Here is a 24,564-nt window from a genome sequence, read left to right as displayed (position 1 = left end):
TGACCGCATTACACATTTGAATCCAAAAATCCCTATGTCTATTTAACGTAACAAACTTATAGTAATATCTTCAATATCGTACATAAATTTTCGTTAGACACGAAGGAGTCAGAGATCTGTTGAAGACATAACGCATACTCTACGTAAATTGACGAAATGTTAATCCTTGCATAATAAATATACAAATCTTTCGCGGTCGCAGCAAATTATGACTTAATAAAAAAAAACACATTTTGCAATTGAATTTTGAATTAATTGTCTCGGCAACTAATTTGAATCCCGATAACAGTTGCAGATACTGATCACTATCAAGCTTTGTGAATTTTGGACTTCGGGTAAATGATTAAAAAATAGGAACGATGGGAGGTCATTTCATTTATTGCTTTAGCCAGGGTAGACTGTCTAAAGCAGTGGTAATAGTGAAGGAAACGACGCAACGAGCTTTTATTCAATACTGGCGATTTTTTTTTATTATGAAGAGATAAATTATGAATTTAATTGACTCTATTGCTAAGAATAGACTTAAAACCGTTAATATTGGATACCCATTTCCATTATTTACGAATTGAAATGCATTAAATACTTTTTGTTAAATCTCTTTATGAAGAAAAAAATCAATGCGGTAGTGGGGTTCAGTTAGCCAAATTTCTCCTTAGATGGCCTCAGCTGCACCTTAAAACTTCATACAACGAAAAACAGTGGCATACAACGCATCTTTGTCGTGGAGAAGTAAGCATCGCACAATTAATAATATATAATAATAATCTAAGCATAGACTAATCGATAGTGCTAACCACGAGGAGAATTCTCAACACGGCGAAGTGCAAAATCAACACAAAGCTAGAACTGCTTTAGGTTGTCACTTACTTAAATTATGTGGCGTCATTAGGTATTCACGCAATCTCCAATATCTAACAGCCAATAGATCGTGCCGTAAAAAACGCCTCAACAGTTTTTCTAAGAAATTTTACACACACTGTGTTTTAAAAATCTAAACGCAGATAACCTCCTGTAGAATAGGGTGGCCACAGTCTACCAACAGGCAACTAGTATTTATCCACACCACCGAACGTTTTATTACCGAGTATTACTTGACCCTGACAAAAAATCTAACCTTGTTTTCGGGCCAGTGCAGTAATCAGTAAGTGCAGCAAAAATTAGGGAATTCCTGAATTCTGTACCGGTAGTACTTGGATATGACCCTATCAGGACAGGTTACACCGATGCAGAGGCTTCTATTTGCATAAATCTAATTCATTCATCGAAAGTTTGACGTGCACCTTTAACAATACTTATTGTGAGGCATAACACGGAGGATGTATCACAACTTTCTTCGGATAAAAACTTCATCACAATAAACGGCTACACCTGCAATGATATCAAATGCCCATAAGAAAAGTAATTCACAGTCTGGCATACAATCCCCCCAATTTCCATCGCTCTAATATTAGATAGACTAGATAACTCTACATCTAACATTCGATTTCTAATATATATTTACAGCGAATAGGGAATAACCGTCGAGTACCAGACGAACTTTCAATAGCAAATATGTATATCCTTTAACATCCCAAATATTTAATGAAATTTGCAAAACTTCAACGTATTAGCTAATACCACATTTAGAATGCGAGAAATAACGATAGGTTAACCCTCATTCATCTTGTAATTAAACTTTTGATTTCCTCTTTTTAATTTTCGGGAAAAATGTTAATTTGCCGACTGAAATTTTTATGAAATACATAACGTCAAAATTTGCATTACTCCACAGCAAAATATACCAAGAATACATCAATGACTGGTTTCGCTGAGCGGTTTAAATGACATGTATTTTAAAGTGAAATATTTTTAAATTTGTCATGGGAAAGTTTAATCTACATATTGCAATGGCTAGATTCCACAAGGCACAGCCTTAAACCATCGTCTTTGAATGTTAAATTTTGAGCCGCGAGTCATTATGCAGATTTATTTTAATTTCTGAAAGTACCCGTAGCAACGATTTCAGTTTAAAGAATACATGCATGATTGAAAAAGGGGGTACATAATTCATGGCTACAAATGCCTTCACTAAACTTAGCGTGACAATGAGGTTAATGAGGGGTGAAGCAATACCTGACACAGCAAAAGTACCCAAAAATAATGCCTAAAAAGCAAGGTCACCAAAAATAAGTGAACGGAAAGGTAAAATCGATACTGGCCTTCACGAAAACGTTCACCTTTGCCCGTAAGGCATAAGGTTTTGCTCGCACGCAAAATCACAGCGAGAAATCATGTGAGGTGCTATTCACACTGCACGAATTGCGTGATACTGTAGGGCACTTACAAGATTCATTCCTTGTAATGACTGCGTGAAGCTCAAACTGTGAAATATCATACTAAATTTAAATTTCCTCCTCAATATCCGACATAAAACGTCGCCATATAATTCATGTAGCCATGGACACTGGACAGTCTCTTCAGAAAGTTTGAGATTGATAGAGAGGGGCAAAAATTGAAAGGTCTAAAACAATTAACGAGAAAACTGAAATGGAAATGTTTTGAAACCCATCGATGCCTCTTGACGTTAGAAGGTCATTTCAACGAGTAAAATTCACAAAAACTGCGCTTCACCTGCTACGCCGATAAAAGTGCATGCTTTCGGAATTCAAGCATGAAATTTTATTAAAAAAAATTTCATTCTAAGGTAATATTCCATTTTCACACTTGCCCTTAACCCATTTCACCAGGCGCAAAGCCATCAAGCAGTCGTTGCCTGAAATAAGATTTGTTCAAAGAGTACTGTAAGCCAGATCATTGTCTCGTTTCTCCTGCAGCAAATTTATTTTTTTTATTAAATAACACATTACTTTTGATAAAAAAAAACCCTTAGGTGGTATAATTATTTTGAAGACTCATTTTCTCATGTCTACCGCTTTAGATTGCCTTATAAAACTAAGAACTTTAATGTAATGTAAACCAGTCAGGACCCTATTAATTTATTAAACTCATTCTTTCAGTGTGGCTCCATCAATGCCTCAGAGACTTCCCCATGAAAGCCCATACTTGCGACAACAATTGAAAATGGCGGCGTATCTCAAGTGTATAAAAATCTTACTGATAATAAAGCAGAGTTAACTCAATGGCCTCCATAAAAAATCGTTATCAGATAAAAACTTGAGGAGATGTACTTAGAAACAAGCGGAATTGCCCCACCAAAATTTTTCCAATTCTATTCAATGGAATTCTTGGCATCCAAACCAATTCTCGCAGAATGAATATTCAAATCAATCCCTTAAAAGAGTGGATGTACAAAAGTTTTCTGGTGTTAGATTTCTATTACTATCGACAAGTTTGACATCGTTCATTTTAACCTATTTCCATAAATAAAAACCAAAGCCGGCCTCGGTGGCGGCGGGGTAAAGTTCTCGCCTGCCAAACCGAAGGTCGCGGGTTCGAATCCCGCCTGGGTAAGTTACCCTTATCCAGGGCGTGGGCGTGTGTGAATGTCCTTCATTGTTAATCGTTAATTCCCCATTGTAAAGGCCGTAAATGTGCTGTTTATGGGGTAATGGCAATAAATAAATAAATAAATAAATAAAGTATAAGGTTTTCATGAATGAATATCGACAATACGTCATCATCAAGCACAATAACTCATTGTCAGTCAGATTTGGAATGACTAGCAAGAACTATTTAGCCAAGAGAAGTTTAGAGAAATTACGGAAATTTACCAGCCATCACATGCTACACCAGTCTATTGAGCTACACCAATTGTGCAATAACGAAATCCGCAGCATGAAAATTAACTCCTGAAAGGAAAACAATATGCACCCACCATGTTCTAGCAAATGTGTTAGACCTTATTAACCTCCGGAGCTCTTATATCTGATTCGTTCTGAATATTATGTATATCGCAACTTAAAGTTTGAGGTAAAAATATTTATGCGATGGCCACGCAGTAATGGGTTCCAATCCAAAGAACACATTTCGAGGCTTTCATCAAATATGTAGTAAATAAGAATGAACTTACCGGAGCTTCCCAGCGTAGTCCATTTCAATGGCACACCTGTCCCTGATGAAGTGCCCATATTTCTCCAAGAAGTCTATTCCTTTCTGGGTGTGTGCTGCTATGTTATCATACTGGTCCTATTTTGAAAGAGGAAAATGTCGATTAGAATCACAATGCAAACAAACGTTCAACCAAATGAGTGCTTATGGGAATGATATATTATTTGGCGATTAAAAAATAAAAAATAACAGAAATAACTATTCAAATAATTGTAACCACATAGAAAGTTAACGGTCCTAGCTACCTGAATTACAAACGTATACAACCGAAAAACTTAATATATCCTCAGCCTCACCTTAGAGTGGGGGCTCACCCATGATCAGCATTTTATTTTTCAGTGCTAGAAGGAAGCCTCTATTCTCATTCTAATTTTTTGTTTGACATAAGCATCTTCTTCGTCTTTGTACATCATAATCAAAATCCAGGTGGCAATTGATATATGTGTCCAAATTCCCTGACTTTTTCATACTATTTCCTCAATGTCCCCGACTGTTTGATGAGATGCATTTGACGGAATATTCGGCCTTACAGAGTATAAAGGTGCAATTAAGAGGCAAAAATGTTGTAAAAAAATTATATATAATTACTGAATAAAAATAATCGTGTGGTCCACCATCAAAATATCGCGTAAGGGATGCGATGATTAAATATCGATTATATACTAAAGAGAAATGACCCTCTATTTTTACAGCAAAGGAGAGTTTTACAGATTACACTGTAGCTTTCCTGGCATTCAATGACTTTTATGACACAATTAAATTCCCTCATTTCCCTGAATTTCCAAGTTTTAGAAAAGAGTGGTCTTCCTGAGATTCCTATACACTGATAAAGTTGACTAAGTAGTGCAAAGTATAATATTCGTGATACTTGTCATTCAATCCTCCACGGTAAGGTTATCAAAACATTATGACATTCCACAAGCGCTATCAAGGTGGAGGATGTGGAATGAACTAGGTGGAAACAGGTACGCAATGGTTTGAATATGTCTTCGACATGAGCCTCATTTCCATCAGCAAGTTTGCGAAGACTTTCATTACTTATTGAGTGAAATCGGTTGTTACGATACATTGAGTCAGATTCACAGTTGAGCGACCAGCATCTAGGGACCTTGATAATACCAATATGAATACAAGCGGGAGCACTTTCATGCAAGAAAGCGCCATCAATTTCATTTTGAAAAAACCAAAACATTTGCCTAATCGAATTCAGCGGGAAAACTCCGCAACAATGCCCATCCCTTCTAGAAGGTGAGAACGACATTCCATAGTCTCCCCTTCTTCAACCTCACGTTCCCACACCATTACTCTCCCCTCCAGCCCCCCCCCCACTCCGAAATCTGCCCCCCCCTCCTCTTCATTCGTAGCGCGTCATGGGAACACACCTTAGGATCGCAGCGAGTCCACTCACACCGGCTAAGCATTTTCGAGGTCACCCGCGGAATCTCACGCGACGGCGCGCTACAACTCCACGAGGTCCTCTGTGGCACCTTGCGGTTGGCTTAGCGCGGAGATAGGCCAACACCCGTCCACATAGGGCGACAACCACGAAGAATTTAATAGAGGATCCTAAGGTCGGCCTCAATATGTTTTGTCACCCATCGCGCATTTAAATGGGTTTACAAAAATCACCACTCGCGTCGCTGACAGACAAAGAGATCCGAGTTTCACAGGGAAATAAGGTATAATTTGGAATATATGATTTTATGCTTTCCCGGCGAATAATGTGGGTAAACTTTTCTCGGGATTCCCACCGGGTTAATGTTTTTATAACGGCCAAAATGTTAATGCTAATGTTTATTGGCCGTTATAAAAAAATTAACCCGGTGGAAATCCCGAGAAAAGTTTACCCATATAATTTGGGATGTTAACCAAAATTTATATACATGATGATGTGATCTATCAAATTCATAACTTTTCCATGCTATTCCTCACAATTACAAACATTACACTGCAAAACATTGAAAAAAAAGTGGATCGCATTGCACTCATTACCGCGCCGCGGTCATTTTTGAAAACCGATTAAAATACGACTGAAGTGGCAACAGAAATTAGTCTATTCCGTGGGATAGAATTGGGCCTCCTCTATGCATCCCCTTGGCGGGCTACAATTCCACGAGGTCCTCTGTGGCACCTTGCGGTTGGATTGCAGCGCATATAGGGAAACACACAATTCTACGTTTTCATTAGTTTCGTTATTTACTACCTACTCAGAGTAAAAGGATCGCATAAAAAATAAAAAAAATAATGGTGCCATAAGAATAAATACAACCTGATGCTTTTCTCAAGGTTTATTCGAAACGATTATTTTTGATGTTTTTTTTAGATTTATGAGCAGTCTCAACGAACGAATTCACTAAATCGGTATAAGAACTATGATACATTATTAAATTTTAAAAAGCGATGAAATTCTCAATTTTGAAAATATTTTTTCCAACTTAATTATTATTTTTCATTAAATTTCATCCAGTTTTTAAGAGCTAGAAGAGCGTCAAAATCCTTTTCCGGGAATGCAATTTCCTAATATTTTTTGGAGAAGAACACCCGAACCCTTGTAAGGGGGGCCCCGTCATGTGCCCCAGCCCGAAGGCCCCAAATCACATTACACTGCCCATGCAATAATGTAATAGGATCGACTGGCCCTAAAACTTTTCATGAAATCATAATATATTTATATCATAATCATAACTTCATAATAAAGAGCTAAGTAAAAAAGGGAAGAATCAAGAAGTTTGTATATTTCATGCAGTATCTTTTTATTCATTTAAACAAAAGAAAATAACTTGTGCTCATGTGAAGATAAAGAACGAATATTTTCCTATTAAGTACGTGACATTTTCCATCTTTGAGTCAGAAAATGCAAGTAATCACGTCGATAAACTAGGATAAAGCACCAGCCTGTTACTTCTCCACATCTACTAAACATGGACAATAGTTCGTAAATATTAACTTAGAATTCGGAGAAAATTAATCAAGGCAAGATTTTAACAAAATTTAAGGCGGTAAAGAAGAAATAAATGATTTGAAACCGTTCATAAGGCATTGATTCGGGTACTTAAATTTTCATTTTCCATGGATGGTCAGCATTTTTCTGAATTCACGTGGAAAAATGTCATTTTCTGGAAATTTCTTTCCATAGTTTGGGATATCTGTGAATCCAGCAACTCACAGTTTAATAGTTTACCGTTTAATAAAAAACAAAGGCCAAATATTTTTAATAATAAGATTAAATTCGCTAGAAAAAATTAATAAGGATATCAAGTTTTCAAAAAATTCTTTCTTAACATTAAAAATTCGGGAACTAGCTGAAAATTGCTCTCATAAAATCGAGATCGAGAAAACGTTCCTTCTCCAAAATAAACGAATCGGGAACTAGCTGAACACCGCTTGAGTGCTGAGGAGTGAAGAGATTTTACGAATTAAAAAAATGAAATCTAAAAGCTCGAATTATACCGGTCAATGACGCCTGCTTCTCTAAAGGATACCATTCCGTTGCTCCATGAATGAAACACAAAATACGAGTAGTAACTAGAAGTAACTACGTGCACGCTTCATGCAAGATTAAAAGCATCCTTTTCTCCCTTGAAAAATGCCCTGCCTCATTATCCCCGGCTGAAGTAACGCCTTCCGCTTCACCAAAATCACCTGCCCACGGACCACCGTCCCAAAACATCTCTTAATTTAGACGCCCCAAACTAAATCGAGAAGGAGGGAAGAGGAGAACTTGGCCGAGCATCTACCTCCTCTCAGAGCGTCGGCCAATGGACTCACTATCCTCCCCATCCCCCAACTCACTTCCCATCACTTTCTTTTCCAGAACACTCTCCACCCCACTTGGCATCGTCTGCTGGCAGACACTTCTTCGAACCCCACTCCAATCCCATCACCCTCTACATACCCTCACTTTCTCACTCGTAAAATGCCCCGTTTCCGTCAACCCCGAGTAACGAACGACCCCATGCATGCACATATACTACTCTATAACACACAGGTAAGCAGAGAGGCTTGAACGGTAAAGCAGCGGCCAATACTTTTCCCAGCTCCGAGGGCGTGGCGAGTCCTCTACGCTGATGAAATGGCATGAAAAATTTCGAGGAACTAAAGTGTATAGCTAAACATGACATAAATCGTTAGAGTGGGTTTCGTCAATCAGGTTATGTCAACAGATGTCTCCAAATTATATTTTTTTCTTGTTAGTTCTTTTCCAAGGATATGATAAAAATGAAAATCAATTTAACAAATTTTATTTTATTTTAAAGAAAGAGAACCACATACAGCATATACTTGCCATTTTATAGTGGCCAGGTACAAAAACAATTTTATGTTCTAGGTTTTTTGTACTAACAAGGGGAGACCACGAAAGTTGCTCCGCCTTTTTCAATGCCGTATTTTTTATGGCCTTCGGAATGGTGAACACATCCCTGAACTAGTAGTGGTTCCGTTGAATGGGCCTTAGTTTGGCTGCAATTAATTAATTTTCATGCGGTACTTTTCACAAGCCGCGTATAGTTTCATGATATCTCACCCTTCACCGCGATGGTCAGGTGGGGTAGTGGTAAGCGTGTACGGCTACCAGCCGGGGGACCAGGGTTCAAGGTTCGCACTACAGGGAAGTGGCTTTTTATTTTCTTGTCTCCATTGTGATCACACTGCGTCAACGTTTTCATTAATTTTAATTGCGACAAGCATAGAAATGAGACTACTTTTTTATCACCATAATGACGTTTAGGTATTAAAGCAGTGTCATTTTCAACGCGGAGAAGTGAAGGCTCCACTTTCTACTCAAAAACATAACGAAAGATTAATGGGGGGCTACAGTAGTGGCTTTTTTTTGGAAGAAATGACATTTGTTGGTGCATATTATTATATTGGAAGGGCTACGGAAGATTTTGGGAAGCGGCGAGCACAAGACACATTTGGTGTAATTGTTGCTTTTAACCCTCTAGCGGGCGCGACTGTTATTTCTTCACAACCGGGCGAATGGCGTACTTTTCCCATGTTATGTGCATATATGATAATACTCGATTTTTGTTAAAATTAATATTTATTTGTAGACATTAGTAAAATCTTGTACATTTATAGGTGATACAGATATAAAGGTACAAAGGTGGTATACGGCCGGTCGTCCGGCGTAATTTATACGCCACGTGTGACGGGTTCCTCTTGCTGATCTAAAACAAATTAGCTACAATACCTCGAACTTTGAAAACTCGCAATATAGACAGTCAAAGTACATTGTAGGAATACACGAGACCATTCTAGCCCAGAATGTACGTACGATGTTGAAATCCTTGGCTTTCGAAGATTGACGTATTTTATACGCCACCACGTCCGGTCCAGGGTCATAAACTTTTATTTCATCCTATTTATTAATGGAAATTATATTTCGGAATGGTTCTTTTAGCACATAGGAACTGTGTAAGTAAACTCCCTTTGGAGTAAAGTGAATTACAAGTGTTCGAGAGATATGGCATTTTATATTCGTTTTGTGTTCTTATTAATTATGTCTGTACGCATGTTGTTGGTCGCCGCGAGCCTATAATGCCATGTGCTCTTGCAAGAGTGGTTTCCATTTTTAATGTGGAGGTTGATCAGTATAAGCAATGAAGAAATTAACAATTTGGCGCACACCAACCCTTGCTAGTGTAGTCGTCGTATCTCCGTGTTTGAAATGACACTGCTTAAATACCTAAACGTCATTATGGTGATAAAAAAATAGTCTCATGTCTATGCTTGTCGCAATTAAAATAAATGAAAAAGTTAACGCCGTGTGATCACAATGGAGACAAGGAAATAAAAAGCCATCAGGGAGGCATGAACCCTGGTCCCCCGGATGGTAGCCGTGTACGCTAACCACTTCCCCACCTGACCATCGTGATGAAGGGTGAGATATCATGAAACTATAGCCGGCTTGTGAAAAGTACCGCATGAAAATTAATTAATTACAGCCAAACTAAGGCCCATTCAACGGAACCACTACTAGTTCAGGGATGTGTTCACCATTCCGAAGGCCATAAAAAATACGGCATTGAAAAAGGCGGAGCAACTTTCGTGGTCTCCCCTTGTAAGTAATACAATTATATACGTTTGTTGCACAACATTTATTTTCTCAACTAAGTGTGCGAATCTTGTTGACAATGATGATAATGTGAAATATAAAATTTCGAGAAAAAAATTTCAAATCTAAATACAAAATTTACAACAGGAGCCAATTTCGTTGAGCTACTTCTTTAGGTATCATGAATTAAAATTACTTTTATAAATTTTATCCGAGGGAGCCATAAAAAATGAAGGTAAATTTACAAATATTTAGCTTTTGTTTAAAAAAAACATTTTAAATTTACTTCCATCTTTATTATTTTCATAAATAAAATATATTTAAAAATATTTGTTTTTTACCATTAAATATTTTTTCATGATACCTTCACTAGCTGCATGGGTATGGCTCGTTCATAATGCTGGCGAAATAAAAAAAATATGTGATAAATATAATCTAAAGATAAAATTTATCACACAAGCCGTCACTGAGTAGATGAAATCACCATGTGTCTTCATTCAATTTTTTCAATGTTTTTTCATAGAAAATAGAAAAATGTAAATAAATTTAACAAATTTCAACTGTATGTTGATATATTTTTTCAAACATTGTTACAGATGAATAACATAAACCTTCAAACCAATCAAAAACCTTTTATGATAAAAAAAATGAAATATTTTTCCTAGTTTTGAAAATTTCAATCTCAAAATACAGTCATGGGACCAAATGTAAACATGAATAAAAAAATTGAAAAATTCGCCAAGAAAAAAATCATTCAATTTGTTCTCGTACCAGTATACCCATAATTCGCATCAGGATCTCTAACCAACCATCTACGGAGGCCAATGTTATTTTTCCGCCATTTCCGCACTTCAAGTGTACTTGCACTTGACCTCAAGGGAGACTACAAGTCTTAATTCTCCGCAACTCAATTGTTCACGTATATGCCAAAGTATACCAAAGTTCACCAAAGTATAAATTCAATCGATTCAAGCGTGTAATAGTCATTACATTGAAAAAAAGGTAGTTGCAATATTCCATTGTTATTTTAATTCTTCGTATACATTAAAATGAATTTGATAAAGTGCAACTACCTTCTAATATCCTTCAAATAATAAAATAGATAATTAAAAAAATTGAGAGATGGTCACAATGGTAAACCCAACTGTACTTGGAACTGGCCCCAAATTGCCTTCCCACCAATGGCAGAAAAGGCCCCCACATCGCCAACCCAAGGGAGAAGACAAGAAAATGACATTGTACGAATACGCCCACTCAAGTAAACTTCGATCTCACCACAAAGCGACTTTCCCTCTCGTAAAAATTCGATTGTTAGGCCATCGACTCCTCGCCAAAACAAATTCCGAGCGCGAATTGTAGCCTGGGCCAACTCGCGTCCACAAATAACAGGACTTCTATGTGGCTAATAAAATACGACTTCGAGCGAACAGCTGCGAGGAGGAAAAGATTTTCCCCGCATTCTGGAAAGAAAGCATTGCGTCGTCGAAAGCAAAAATAGTTCCATTGCAATACGGCAACAGCATATTTGAAACAAGAACACTTCTTTGCCATAAAGTCGGCTGGGATTCACAACAGGGTAGAGAGGTACACCTTATAGATACAACGCAATTATGATGTAAAACACTTCAAATAACGGTTCAAATGAACAAAAGGCAATTTCAAGTGTTAAAGGTTTACTTCCACGGCCAGTTACGGCATTTTATTTTACCTTATGATGGTGCTATGCGGCGTAATTGTTCTGAAAAATGAATCCTTTAAAAGTTAGAAGTTAGTTCTTTAATTGCTGATGTACGGAAGTTCCCGGAAATGGGGCCTGAAACCATCGTCAATGAGCTTTATCTTATTTTCTTCTTAAGGCCGTCGCTCTCATGCTACCCCATAATTTTCAAATCTTTTATGAAATCCGCTGCTCTACAAACTCCTTTAACATACCTATTCTCCCTGCCTTCCTCATTCACACAACCTCTATAGCTTCACTCTCCATTTCATTATGCCTCCAAATTTCTACACTCACAATTAATTTTTCACAATACCTACCTTTCCAACTTTTCCTTGCGCAAATGCAAGAAGGACTACGATAGACCCCTCATGGAAAAGCGTGACTTACTTATTTACAAATGCGTTTGTTTCCCAGTAAAACTATTTCACCAGAAATAATGCCTATTATTATAGATAAAATCTTATAATTTCCTAAAGTTCTTACAACAGTGATCACGAGAACCCCACAAAGATTAATGATTGTGACTGTGTGCGTGATATTTATTGATTATGTGCTAAAAAAATCGTTAGGACAAATCTGCCGCCCTTAACCTGCAAGTACACGAAGGGTATTTTTTTATCTCAACTACCCCTGAAAACGGCTTAATGAGGCATTTACATGAGGGGTTGCAAAAATTAACAATAGAAGAACGCACATCCTATCAATGCGGGACTCGAACCCGCATATGGTATTAGTATGGTATTGGTATTGGTATATACCCGGATATGGTATTGGTTAGGTGAGGACCAGCCAATACAATGTATACATTTTTAATACGTTATTGAACTAAAAATTTCTTGCTATTTTGGAGGAGAGGCTAAAATACTCATTCCATTGACTAGACCAGTGACTAGAGTATGCAATTTTACCCGTCTCTCTCAGGGGCAATGATGAAAACATTACGGCCCGCCCTTATTACACAGCCTCGCATAGTCAACAGGTGCCACACCCTGGTCTCCACTTACGCGAATGAGAAGCGAACCATCCGCCACGCCCCCGCTTCACGACTTTCGAGGGAAACCCGAAGCGTCATCACCACGCAACGTGACGGCTTTCCCGTGCCCACGCCTGGTCAATGCTTTCAGGACTGCAAGGCGATTCGATGAGCAATCGCAATATCACTACCTACACAACTAATACGGTACGCTTGCACAATACCAAAGCTACAGAGCACGGGAATTTAGGGCGCCAATACGGGAAAAGAGGTCGCCAATCGATTTGATCACTGCGCGATGGGCACCTATCATAACCTGTTATGATCTATATACATAAGTATTGGTTGATAATTCTTATGAAGAAAACATTATGTTGCGTTAAGTCAGTCGAGTCGGAGGAGTTAATAATAAGTAATGATAAACTTACTATATTATTTGGTGATATTAATACCTAGCAAGAATATAACTGATTATTTCAGGCTTAACTTTGTGAAATCGTTTCATTATGTAAAGCTAATGTATGGACCTGAAGATGTAATCATATTACGAAACCCGGGTCGTGTTTTTTGAAATATAGTAGTGAAACTTGTTAAGTTTATTCTTCCATTTTCCATAATACGTAGTAAGAAGAAAGTGAAATAGTCTAAAATTACAAATAAGCGATAATAATAGCTGGTCGCTCGATCGCAGGTAGCTTACAATACTGAAGGCTATTCGACGGGGAATCACAATATCACTACCTTGAGCGCGCTTGCACAATACTAAAGCCGTATATTACGGGAGAATAGGATAGAGGGAGACCAATGGTTTGATCATTAAGCGAAGAGCATTCCGAAGAGTAACCATCATCAGCTACGCTTTTAGTAAATGAAAAATGGTGAATAAGACCGAAAAAAGCAGGTTTCGTAGTCAGTCGAGTCTGAGGTATATTGCTCGTAAATGATACAAAACAGGTACAAAGAAAACGGAGTGTAAAAACCTCAACTGAAAATAAGGAACCATCGTAAATTAATTATGTTCGTATTATTGAGTTATCGAACTCAATAATATGAACATTCTCTACTGAATTAATTTCCATGGAAATAATACTAATGTTTTAAATAATATGCTCAGCAGAAAATGACAGTGCAAAATTTTAGGTGAATTATTGTCATCGCATAATTGTCTCCCGTTATCGGTATTAGGTACTAGAAAAATCGGTAGGTTTATTGCTTTAAACAGCAAATCCACACAGGTACAATTAAGTGAATTGGTAACGTAAGCGAGTAATAAAAGAGTAGTAATAGCTGGCTAGCAAAGTGAACCAAACAGAAATCAGTACAATTTCAATACTAAAAAATAGATATTCAGCTAATTAGCAGTGATTTCCGCTAAATTCTAAAAAAGTATGACTAGTAATTTTTCATTTTGCGCTATACCTATGTTCTTACGCTGTACTGAAGTCACAATTCTTCGGTGTCATTGCGTAGACGATGCTCCAGGAAATATTAACAAGGAAAAACACTCAGAGAATCCCGGTGAGTAAGAGGACGCTTAATTGCGAGGAAAATATCCTCGAAGCAGGAAATTTACCGCCACACGGAATAAGCCTTGTACGCTGGAAGGAAAAGTTTTCCAAACGGGAAAACATAGATAGCATGACATGTTTAAGTCAGGGAGAAAATACAAAGTTATACGCCTTGAAATCAATGGTCCGAATTTCGACCAAGATAACGCCTGATTGGAGGGATTACACTGTGCCATCGTCGAAAACTGTCTTATCTCATCCATTAAGAAGACAGAATTTTACTTGTTGATATTATCCCTGGTACATTATCATACTTTCTAATATTAAAAATTACCATACTTCACCGCTAACACTCAAACAAATCCATGCCGTTACTAAGATACATCCTAATGAATTTCCTTTTTCCCCAAAGAGGAAGTGGGTTACCCAGAGTGTACAGCGTTACCAACATATTAACGACTGATTTTGGCGGTGATTGGCACATGCGGGCTCATTTTAACGGCAATAACATCCTTCCCACCCCCTCATACCTAAAGCTTTTTTGTAGAAAGCAAAAAATTTGGTACACACAACAAGGCGGAGAAGCAGTGTCACCACACTGGCATGAATTAGTGCAAACCTATGCTTCGCCATAAACGAAAAATAACATCGTACAGACTTGATCTCTGGTAAGGATTTAGGTAACAAACATGTTCTTGTGCTACATAATTAACCAGGCATTCAAATTTCATAAGACATCAATTGACATGAACAGCAAACGATTACCTAACATTAATAACATTATTCGTGTCCAATAGATAGGCAAAGGTTGACCACATTATTATAACAGAATATTTTTGCTGGTGATTATTTGCATTGCAGATCGAAGCTCCCATCACAAAACCCAAAACTCAATATATAAGATGCACAAGTTCCTATCGCTGAAACTCATATGCTTCATCGTAACAGCTTCATGTTTTCCTAGGAGCATTTATATGAAGTGGAGGCAGTCTGCTATTAACACCGGTAATCAAGAAAGTAGATATAACCGATATAGCGTAATCTCCCATCAAAACTACTATCACAACTACTTTCAAGAAATCAAAGTCGATCGAATCTGAAGATAAGTTTTAATGGAACTACAAATATACCATCGGGAGGATGTACAATTTGTTTAATCATTCACGAAGACGCAAGATTTACTAACGCTGCAAAAATCCAAGCGAGCAATCCGCTGAGTTGATTCCAACAGACTGAAGGAGGCCTGCTTTCGAGAGAGCAAGGTAGGTTAACATTCCACTAGGCCGCCAACGACAATAATAGCATGAAAATAGGGATACGAGAGACATTCCTCCCTGGAACTCGATGTCATCTGGCAAGGATCCAAAGAAATCAATAATGCGCCAAAACGTCCATAATTGGGAAGCAATTGTGTTGGCCAGGGAACGTCTCCTGGAACCAATCGGCTAGCGAGTGAAAGGCACGGAAAACTCTTTTGACCGCCTTAGGGCTGGGAAGAGATGAAGGAACTTTGAAAATGGGCAAAAAAAATAAGGAGAGGAGAACGAATTTTTTTCTCGAAAAATTTAGGCTTGGACGAAGAAGGGGGAGTGCACTACAAAAGAAGAGTTGCCATCCCGAAAAGCTTCCAGAGTGGAAACAGGAGGGGGTAGAGGGGCGGGTAGGGTCTCCCGAAGCGTTCACTCGAGAGAGGGACACGAGAAGAAATTAATCGAAAAGAGCTAACCCTGGAAAGTTTAAAATATCCCGAGTCCCCTCCAACCTTTCGATCAACGATTTAAAATCATTGATGAAAATTTATTTGACTGTTTAATCGCAACTAATTTGAATGATTAATGTTACACAGTTCTACCTTATAATTATTCATCAAATGATACAACGAACATAACTAACCGCTATCAGTTCTTTCGTTAAGGCGAATATCAACCAGGACAAATTTCGAAATACAATTCACCCAACGCATGAAAATTAGAATGATTATTATGTTTTCAAAAATGTTAAAGAATAATTCTTATACGTATTAGTCTTGAAGCGAAGTATTAAAAAGGCATATTAGAACGTCCGAATTACGATGATACATCTGAAAGACAAAAAAAGTAACGCTTAATTCAATTTTAAAAGCTTATTTTTCTTTCAGACATTAATTGCAAGTTTAATCAGTTTATTATAATAAGCAGCTCGAATAAGATCCCTCTAACCACGGCTTTGAATAATCATAAGCAAATAATTTGCACTGTTTTCAAAGTAATATACCTAATGCATAAGCAAGTGACACGGTTTTTGGGATGTAGGAGCAATCATTAGCATTAGTTTCAAAGAAAGAGAAGAAAATGGTAGAAAAATAATATTAAGCGTCGCTTTTGAACGGTTAAGGTGGAAAAAAAATTTTTAAAAGTGGTTTGGAATACAAAAATTATCTCACATCAATAAAATAGACGGACACACACCTGAGCTATTTCACAGGCAAAAACTGTGACTGGAGTTCCATCCTTTGGTAATAACTGTTTAACACTTCCTGCGTATTTTACAAGTTTGCCTGCCAACGACTCTAGGTACCTATGGAGATAACTTAATGCAATTACTATCAACAAAGATATCAATCAGGGATGAGCAGAGATTTCTGTAATACGCTGTTACTGTGTATTTTCATAGCCTGATAAATATCGATACTCGGCTGCATTATTCGATTTCTGATAGGACAGCGTTCTGCCGTGGAAGAACTTCCTGCAATTTCACTGCCGCACGTGCAGTTCTCCACAGATGCCCTTCCGTCAAGATAAGGGCTTTCGCCGTGTCATTCTATACCTTACCCTCGGCTATCCATCTTGGGATCAGGATACACCTGAGCCTAGGTTTCGCCTTAAAAAAAAAAAAAAAAGAACCAGGAGCGTAGGGAGAAAACCTTTTAAAAAAGCATACAACCTTGAGCCATGGGCTACAACTCAGTTGGGGCGGTGGGAAAACATGGGAAAAGAGAGAAAAATTGAGGAAAGATTTGAAATCGACTGAATTCTAGAGACACTCAAGTCTTCGGGAGATACGTGAATTAGGTCAACAAATAGAATTTCTCCTCAGTGCCTTAGGAGCCCTACAACGTGACCTAAAATAATCACAGCGCCAGCTGTTTTTTTAGTCCACAGCCACAACTTACCCATTGAAATTTAAATTGAGCTCACCGACGGAGAAAGCGCTTAAATAGTCGTCAATTACTTTACACCCAATTTAATCATATTTAACGAGCCATAATCAATCACATAAGCTATCACCTAATATGAAATAAATTACTGAATCTTTTCAAAAGGAAGATAAATAAGGTTATACGTTAAAAATATACAAATGGACCCTTCTCTATAAGTTTTAAGTGACCATGCACAGCCCCCTATTTTTTCATTGATGTGGCTACATACCCATGAACACTGAAAATAAAGTATTTCTGTGACAAACGCAGAATAGGAAATAGTTCCTTCAGGGGGGTCCTCACTATAAAATGTACCCATGTAAAAAGAGCAATGAAAAGTATTAGAATAAAATAGTTCAATGTTTCATCCAGAATAATACGTCAGTCAGCATAAAAAAATTGACAGTCTAATAACAGAAGTAAACTACCGGTTATATAAATCCTTTCGATCATGTAAACAGTAGAGGGCTGGGGCAAACAATTCGTCCCAACCAGTGACGTCATGGCAAAATTAGCAGTGCCGGAACGCACTTTCCTTAACTTTTTTTTAGAAGTGAAATATAACCCTGTACTTATGTTTCTTTGACAAATTATGATATTCATTTTATTACCGAATGTTTTGCTTTGGTTTCGAATGTATATATTGACATTTTGAGGCAACAAAATTGATAAAAGTTTTATTTCACCATTACGTCGTTTGTCAACCAGTGCCGGAACGGCGTTCCGGCCCCCACGACACCCTGGTCCCAACCTCAGAGGATATATGTACAACAGGAGGAGAAGAATTTTGATTTACTGGAGAGATGTCAAAGGAATAACTTGAGGGCGGTGGCGAGGAGTAAAAAGAAAGGCAGAGAGAAAACAGCGGTGCGTTTGTTTAAAAAAAATGACCAAGCCGTGAGCTGACTGTCGTGAACTCTGAAGCGACTCTGATGAGCCAAATAGCTGCCAAATCTCACCTCCCTATAGGAAGCACACTACCCGCGCAGTTATTCATTTCTGACTGCCGTTGGGAGCGTGCGACATCACGCACCTTCAACTTCGAAGACGCGAAGGAATTCAGGTGCTTCAGACACCTTCGTGAGAAAAATCCAGATTATGACTTTGGATTGGCCGAAACGCGGCACAAGGGATAAGCTAAAAATTCTGCTAAGAAACCCGTTGCGACGAGCCACCTCACTTATGAATACCAAAGGGTCATCTAGAAAAACTTCTAGCTGAAAACTGTTCTTTTAACACGACGACAGGGAGAAAATAATAAGACAATATATCCACCCCAAGCACAGTTTAAACTTTAAAATACATCAGCCTTTATAACTAGGCGTAGAGATAACCTGAGGCTTTCTAGCAAAAAAATATGAGTTAATAAACAAATGAAAGGCATTGAAAAATTAGCTTTTACAGCCGCAGAAACATTTTTTATTGCACTTTGACTTTATCATTACACCTGAAGGGACATAAACGGAATATTTTCCTGAAGCCGATAAAAGAATCAACGTATACCAAGCCTATCAAGCATATAATCTCTCTAAACTAGAGTCCAAAAATGTGAAGACCAAAAAATACAAGGAATATAGCGCAACATATATCATAAGCCTTAAGATGAAATACTACAATATAATTCAGGAAAGAAATCGATATCATTGCGCACTAAATTACAACTCAGAAAGCAAGACACAAGAAAAATGGTGAACGACGGGCAACGGAAAACGCCATGCATTTTAAATTATGGATCCATTTAATGTAAAAATGATACAGACTAAATTGCCGTTATCAAACCACAAAAAAGGAAACTTTCACTGAAGAGAACAATTCAAACTTAATTTTGAGGGAGAACTACGCAAGAATGGTAAGATATCAAAGATCCATTTCGGATCTCTACAGTTCTTTGTTTAAAAATCTTGAGACGAATTGAGATTGAAATTGAGATAAATCATACATGATAGCAAGACAAACACGCATGAAATGCATCCATGACGGAATCCATGCTGTGGAAAAATACACTTTGCTTATAATGATGAAGAGTACCTACGTATCATCACAATTGTTCTGATTGAAGAGAAAAAAATGACGTATTTACGATACACAGAAAAGCAATCCTCTCAACGGTCTACGGACGTTTCCTCAATCGAATGAGAATTCAGATAACGAATCAATGAGAATCACAATCGATAGATGTTGATCCGAGGAGCAAAAGGTCGAATACCACTTATTTCTATCTGCCCCTCGTCCCGCGCTGACCTCTTCTCAGGGAGCAGATTAGTCACGAAGATTGAACGAGAACAAAAGCAAATAGCAATAAAGTAGGCATGCAGCAAACTCGACATTCATGGAACCAACCAAAGGCTTCCTAGTAACAGAAATTCGACAAGAAGATAAATCACATCGTCAAGGAATGTTTATCTATACATTAGAATAGTTTTCATCCTTTTGCATTAATTAATTAATAGATCAAACGGCCTTTCACATATTTGAAGTTTCCCTATGCACTACCACTCTCGCATGCGAAGTCAAGAATGTATATGCTTCGAAAGTCAAATATGTATACATACTTATACACCGGAAATCAACAATATAGAAAAGCGCACGCAATGAATGGGATTTTAAAAAGTGCAACACCCAATTAACTTACGGAAATTTTTGGTCCCAGTATAAAAAAGGCTACATGAGAAGCCAGAAAGCTACGTTAACGCTGATAAATAGATTGTGGTTCAAGAATATGCGCTAATTCATTCAATGGATATTCAACGAAATGTAATAAGCACAGGTTTTTTTAATCTTCCGCGAAAAATATAATTTATGAATTAGTAACCAATGCATAATGAGAGTATGAAAAAAAGGCGCGTTACCATTTTGAGAATCGCTCCGACTTGTTTTCCCGATAGAAATTCCATTTTTCATTCCTTTAAAGCCCTATTACACTTAATTTTATCTATAAATCTTATTCTCTTCCTTTCCCTTCCTCACAAACCTGACAGTAACAGCCCCTCCCCACTCACAACTCGCTCTATTCAAATCCTCCCACATATGTGATCTAGCAATTTCCTCTCCTCGCCCACCATGTATGAATAGGTTCTTCACTAACGGCACTCAGGACAAAACCATACTCATAGACAAACAAAGCGCATTCATGCCCGTACTCTAGATAAATTTAAGAACCGGCTTAATAACGACTGAAAGCAACATTATAGGGTGATTGAAGTAGTTTCGAATAACAGTCAGTTAAAAAAATGGCCTTAAATGGAAGAATTAGTATTTAGATGTTCATAGCACGGGAGATTAAAAGTAGATATTGGAAAACCGACCCTGAATGAGAACATACTTCCAGGAAAATTGCTATGATTGGAATTCCAAATTTCCGGCCCGTTACTGCCAGGAATAAACATGGCAACACACAATGATTCACTTCCTCGGCCTTCACACACTTTCAAACAAAGAGGAAGTAAAGGAAAACATTGCTGACAGCGAAGAGTCACTGGTTTTCCACGGAAGCGTGGGAAAGGGGTATGGAAGAGATAAACATTCCCTTCGCAACGGCACGACCCTCCTCTTGTTAACTATCTGGAGACAACGATACGTCATGTCTCTCAGAAACCCATCTTGCAATACATACCGCCAAAAAGGGAAAGATATTTGAACTTCAACACACTGACGTTAAAATTAATCCCTGCTTAATGATTCAAAACAAAAATATTTTTTATTACATAAAAGCAACGTTTTCATCGCGAACTAAAAGGATCGCAAAAATTTTCTGATCCAGACAGAGTCTACAAATTATTTTCTTCAATTACAATGAAAAACGTTGGGCGCATGTTCCACAATAACCCTCAATTTGTGAACAAATTTGTTGCTATGACTCTCTATAATTCTCGTTTCTTAAATGGAATGCAGCGCCGCCATCGGATTTTGGTGGCCATTTTTTGGACTAATTATCTCCATATTTTATTTTAAATTGTGAATAACAATCGAGATACAGTTAAAATCATAATTAATGTGTTAAATATTGCATTGTCATCTAGTTATGAGTCATCCTGAAAATTTCAGCTTGATAACTAATCTGAAAGTGGGTTAAAATTGAGTTGCAAGATTTGACCCGGACTAGATGACAAGCAATAAAGTGAGATTATAAAAACTTTATAAAAAATTTATGAATTATAGTTAAAAGTTATTTTATATAAATAAAGCTAAATATATTTAGATTTAACATACAAATTTTTATGCATAATTTTCTCTTCGCTTTACACCAATAATTTCTACGGAATAATCGGAGTATGGATGAGTGTTCTGAGGAAAGTAATATGCCCTTCTAATTCCCCATTTGCCTCCAAGTCTGCCAGACGACTACCCAGAGATATTCTCCTTTAATAATAGAATACAATTAAACCAATTCAACGATTTAAAATGAAATTTAATCGATTCTGAAGGTCAGGTGTAAATTAAACAGTCAGCTAAATTTTTAACGATTGATATTAAACTGTTCATTTTTAAAATCATTAATCCGAAGTGTGCATCCAGCGAAAATATAGGAAGACTAAATATAACCCGCGTGTTATCACTCCGATAACTTAAAATTAAGAGGGTAGCTGTTACATTTCCAGAGATAGCAAGACAATGGTAAGACTGAACGGGATATAAACGATAAATGAGTTTTTCAATAATTTCAATCAGCTAAAAGGTTTTAAGTTCTAAGCCATTTGCAAAGTAATATTAATACTGCATGAGCTTAACGATCTGTGTGAAGAGGTACAAACATTTGCAGGCTTGGAGGGAAGGGAAACGACAGTGGGGGGAAATAACCCAGTACATTTACAATTAGCTTCAATTTTCATGGGCGGCCTGAGATGGTCGTCATCTGAGAGGGATCCTGAGGCAGGAAAATGAATGTGAAGATATGATTGCCAGTATAACATGTAACAGAAATCTGATCACTAAGAAAAAATAACTTGATTAAAATTTCAATATTACTATTTGGTCTGAAAAATCAATTACTACTCATAATGATGGGATTGTTATGTACGAGTTTAATGAAAAGTCTAGTGAAGAGCCTGAACTGGAGTGTAGCGTTCTACGTTGCGGAAACGTGGACACTGGGAAGGAAGATGAGAGAAGACTGGAGACGTCCTAGATGTGTGTGTAGAGAAGAATAGAGAAGGTGGAGTGGACGGAGAGGAGGAGGAGCGATGAAGTGCTGGACATGGTGGGTAAGGATGGACAGCTTCTAGATGACATACGGAGGAGACAGAAGGTATGGATGGAGTGAGCACTTAGTGGGGAGGGGATGTTGAAAACTGTTTTAGAGGGTAGAATGCTAGGTAAACGAGGGAGATGAAGGAAGAATAGGATTATTAGAGAGAAGGAAAGGGAGTAGACCTTATAATGAATTGAAGAGTTAAGTCCATGAAGGTATGGGAGGCTGCCAGAATACTCCTTAAACAATCCATGGAAACCTACCGGAAACGGTAGAATTCTTATTGATACACTCCTAATAACCCTTTCTAACCCAGAGCTGCTGCTGGGAGAAATTAAATTTCAAGACTTCTTAATTTTAAAAATGTGAAAATTTTCCACTCAAACATAATTATTGTGGCAGCTACATATTTTGCCAATAAACTTTGCAGCGCAAAAGAACACGTAGTTTAAATATTTCCTGAATTAAATTGAAATAGTATAAATTTTTGGTGTTACTTCGAGACAACGTTGGGTTATAATGGGTTACAGAAAAAGACAAATCAGACGTAAAAATGCAAAAATATCTAAGGGATGAAGGAACTACTGAAGGACAAACTCCACATGCAGTTCCGTACCGTGGCAGGAGAGGAGGGAGAAATAGATTTTGCGCGTCTGCAAAACCCATGGGGGAACAAAAGGGCAATTCTTAGGAGATGAGGGGTAAGGGAGGAGAGGCGAGGAGGAAAGATCAAACAAACAATGCAGACGCGGATTGTTCGTGGGCGAGGGTGTGAAGGAGGCTGGCTGCAGCAGAGAGAAGGGGCGGGGACGCTTGAGGAGCGGAGACGGCTGGCGGAGAAAGTTCAGATGGTGGAGAGCTGGGCACGGATTGAAGCGAGGAAAATGAGTTTGCACGGAGCGATACGCGAAGCACGCAATCGGGCACTGTCGTCAACCGATGAACGGCTACGCGGGAAGGAACGCGAAACGGCTAAGGGGAAGGAAACCCGAAAGAGAGAGTCAGCATTCGAGCCCCGTGAAAGCCCTCACCTTTAAATCGGGTACTGTCGTCAAGTGATACACGGCCACGCGGGAAAAAACCCGAAAGATGGAGTCAGCATTGGACCCCCGTGAAACCCTTCACTCTTAAACCGGGAAGTGTCGTCAAGTGACGCACGGCCACGCGGGATAAAACCCGAAAGATGGTTCAGCATTCGAGCCCCGTGAAAGCCCTCACTTTTAAACCGGGAACTGTTGTCAAGTGATACACAGCCACGCGTGAGAAAACCCGAAATATAGAGTCAGTATTCTAGCCCCATGAGAGCCTTCACTGTTGCTGTAAATTTCTTGTTCCTTAAATTAAGAGGAAACATTTACCGAAAACTATTAATAATGCTATTTACGGTTTTATAATGCGTTGAAAAGATTTTTTTCCAAAAATCACTCGTAATGACTGATCTAAGGAATTGGATATGATGAAATGAAAGATTTTTCTGGCGGTCGTGCTTCTAAGAATCAAAGGCTATCAAATGCTACTTTGATCACTTCTTTCGTTCCTTTTGAAATTACGCCGAGCCTTGAAACTCGTTTAAGGCGGTGAAGTACCACATGATGACTTGGATGGAGATTAATCAAAAGCATTGAAGTAACATAATGATCCATCCAGAAGACCAAGCCTGTCAACATAAAAACAACAAGATTCTAATACAAACGTTTCGTAGGTATTTACTTAGCACATTGTTCTCATTTTCTATAACAACAAGGAAGTTGGGGTTTCAATGCTAGCCTCGACTTTTGTTTACAGCGCAATGAGAATCCCTTGTTCGAATTTCCGCTAAGGTCCCATTATCGAAGCTTCTCGAATGGCAGTTTGCTCTATAACACGAAAGACATACGCCACACGAGTCGCGCTGT

The 24,564-nt window shown here is 38.0% G+C and overlaps 1 protein-coding gene across 6 annotated transcripts in view; it reads right to left on the bottom strand.

Moving 5' to 3' along the window:
* Nucleotides 1–24,564, bottom strand: part of LOC124166043 (formin-binding protein 1-like) — a 300,513-nt gene that overhangs the window by 132,812 nt on the left and 143,137 nt on the right. For all 6 annotated transcript variants that reach the window (XM_046543628.1, XM_046543630.1, XM_046543629.1 and 3 more), the window contains exon 2: nt 4,010–4,125. In XM_046543628.1, coding sequence (XP_046399584.1) covers nt 4,010–4,125 — 116 coding nt within the window. The remainder of the gene's footprint in view (nt 1–4,009; nt 4,126–24,564) is intronic.

Source organism: Ischnura elegans, chromosome 9 (genome assembly GCF_921293095.1).
Source record: "Ischnura elegans chromosome 9, ioIscEleg1.1, whole genome shotgun sequence".
NCBI lineage: Eukaryota > Metazoa > Arthropoda > Insecta > Odonata > Coenagrionidae > Ischnura > Ischnura elegans.
The sequence above is the reverse complement of the archived record's forward strand: the minus strand, read 5'-3'. Positions and strand labels throughout refer to the sequence as shown.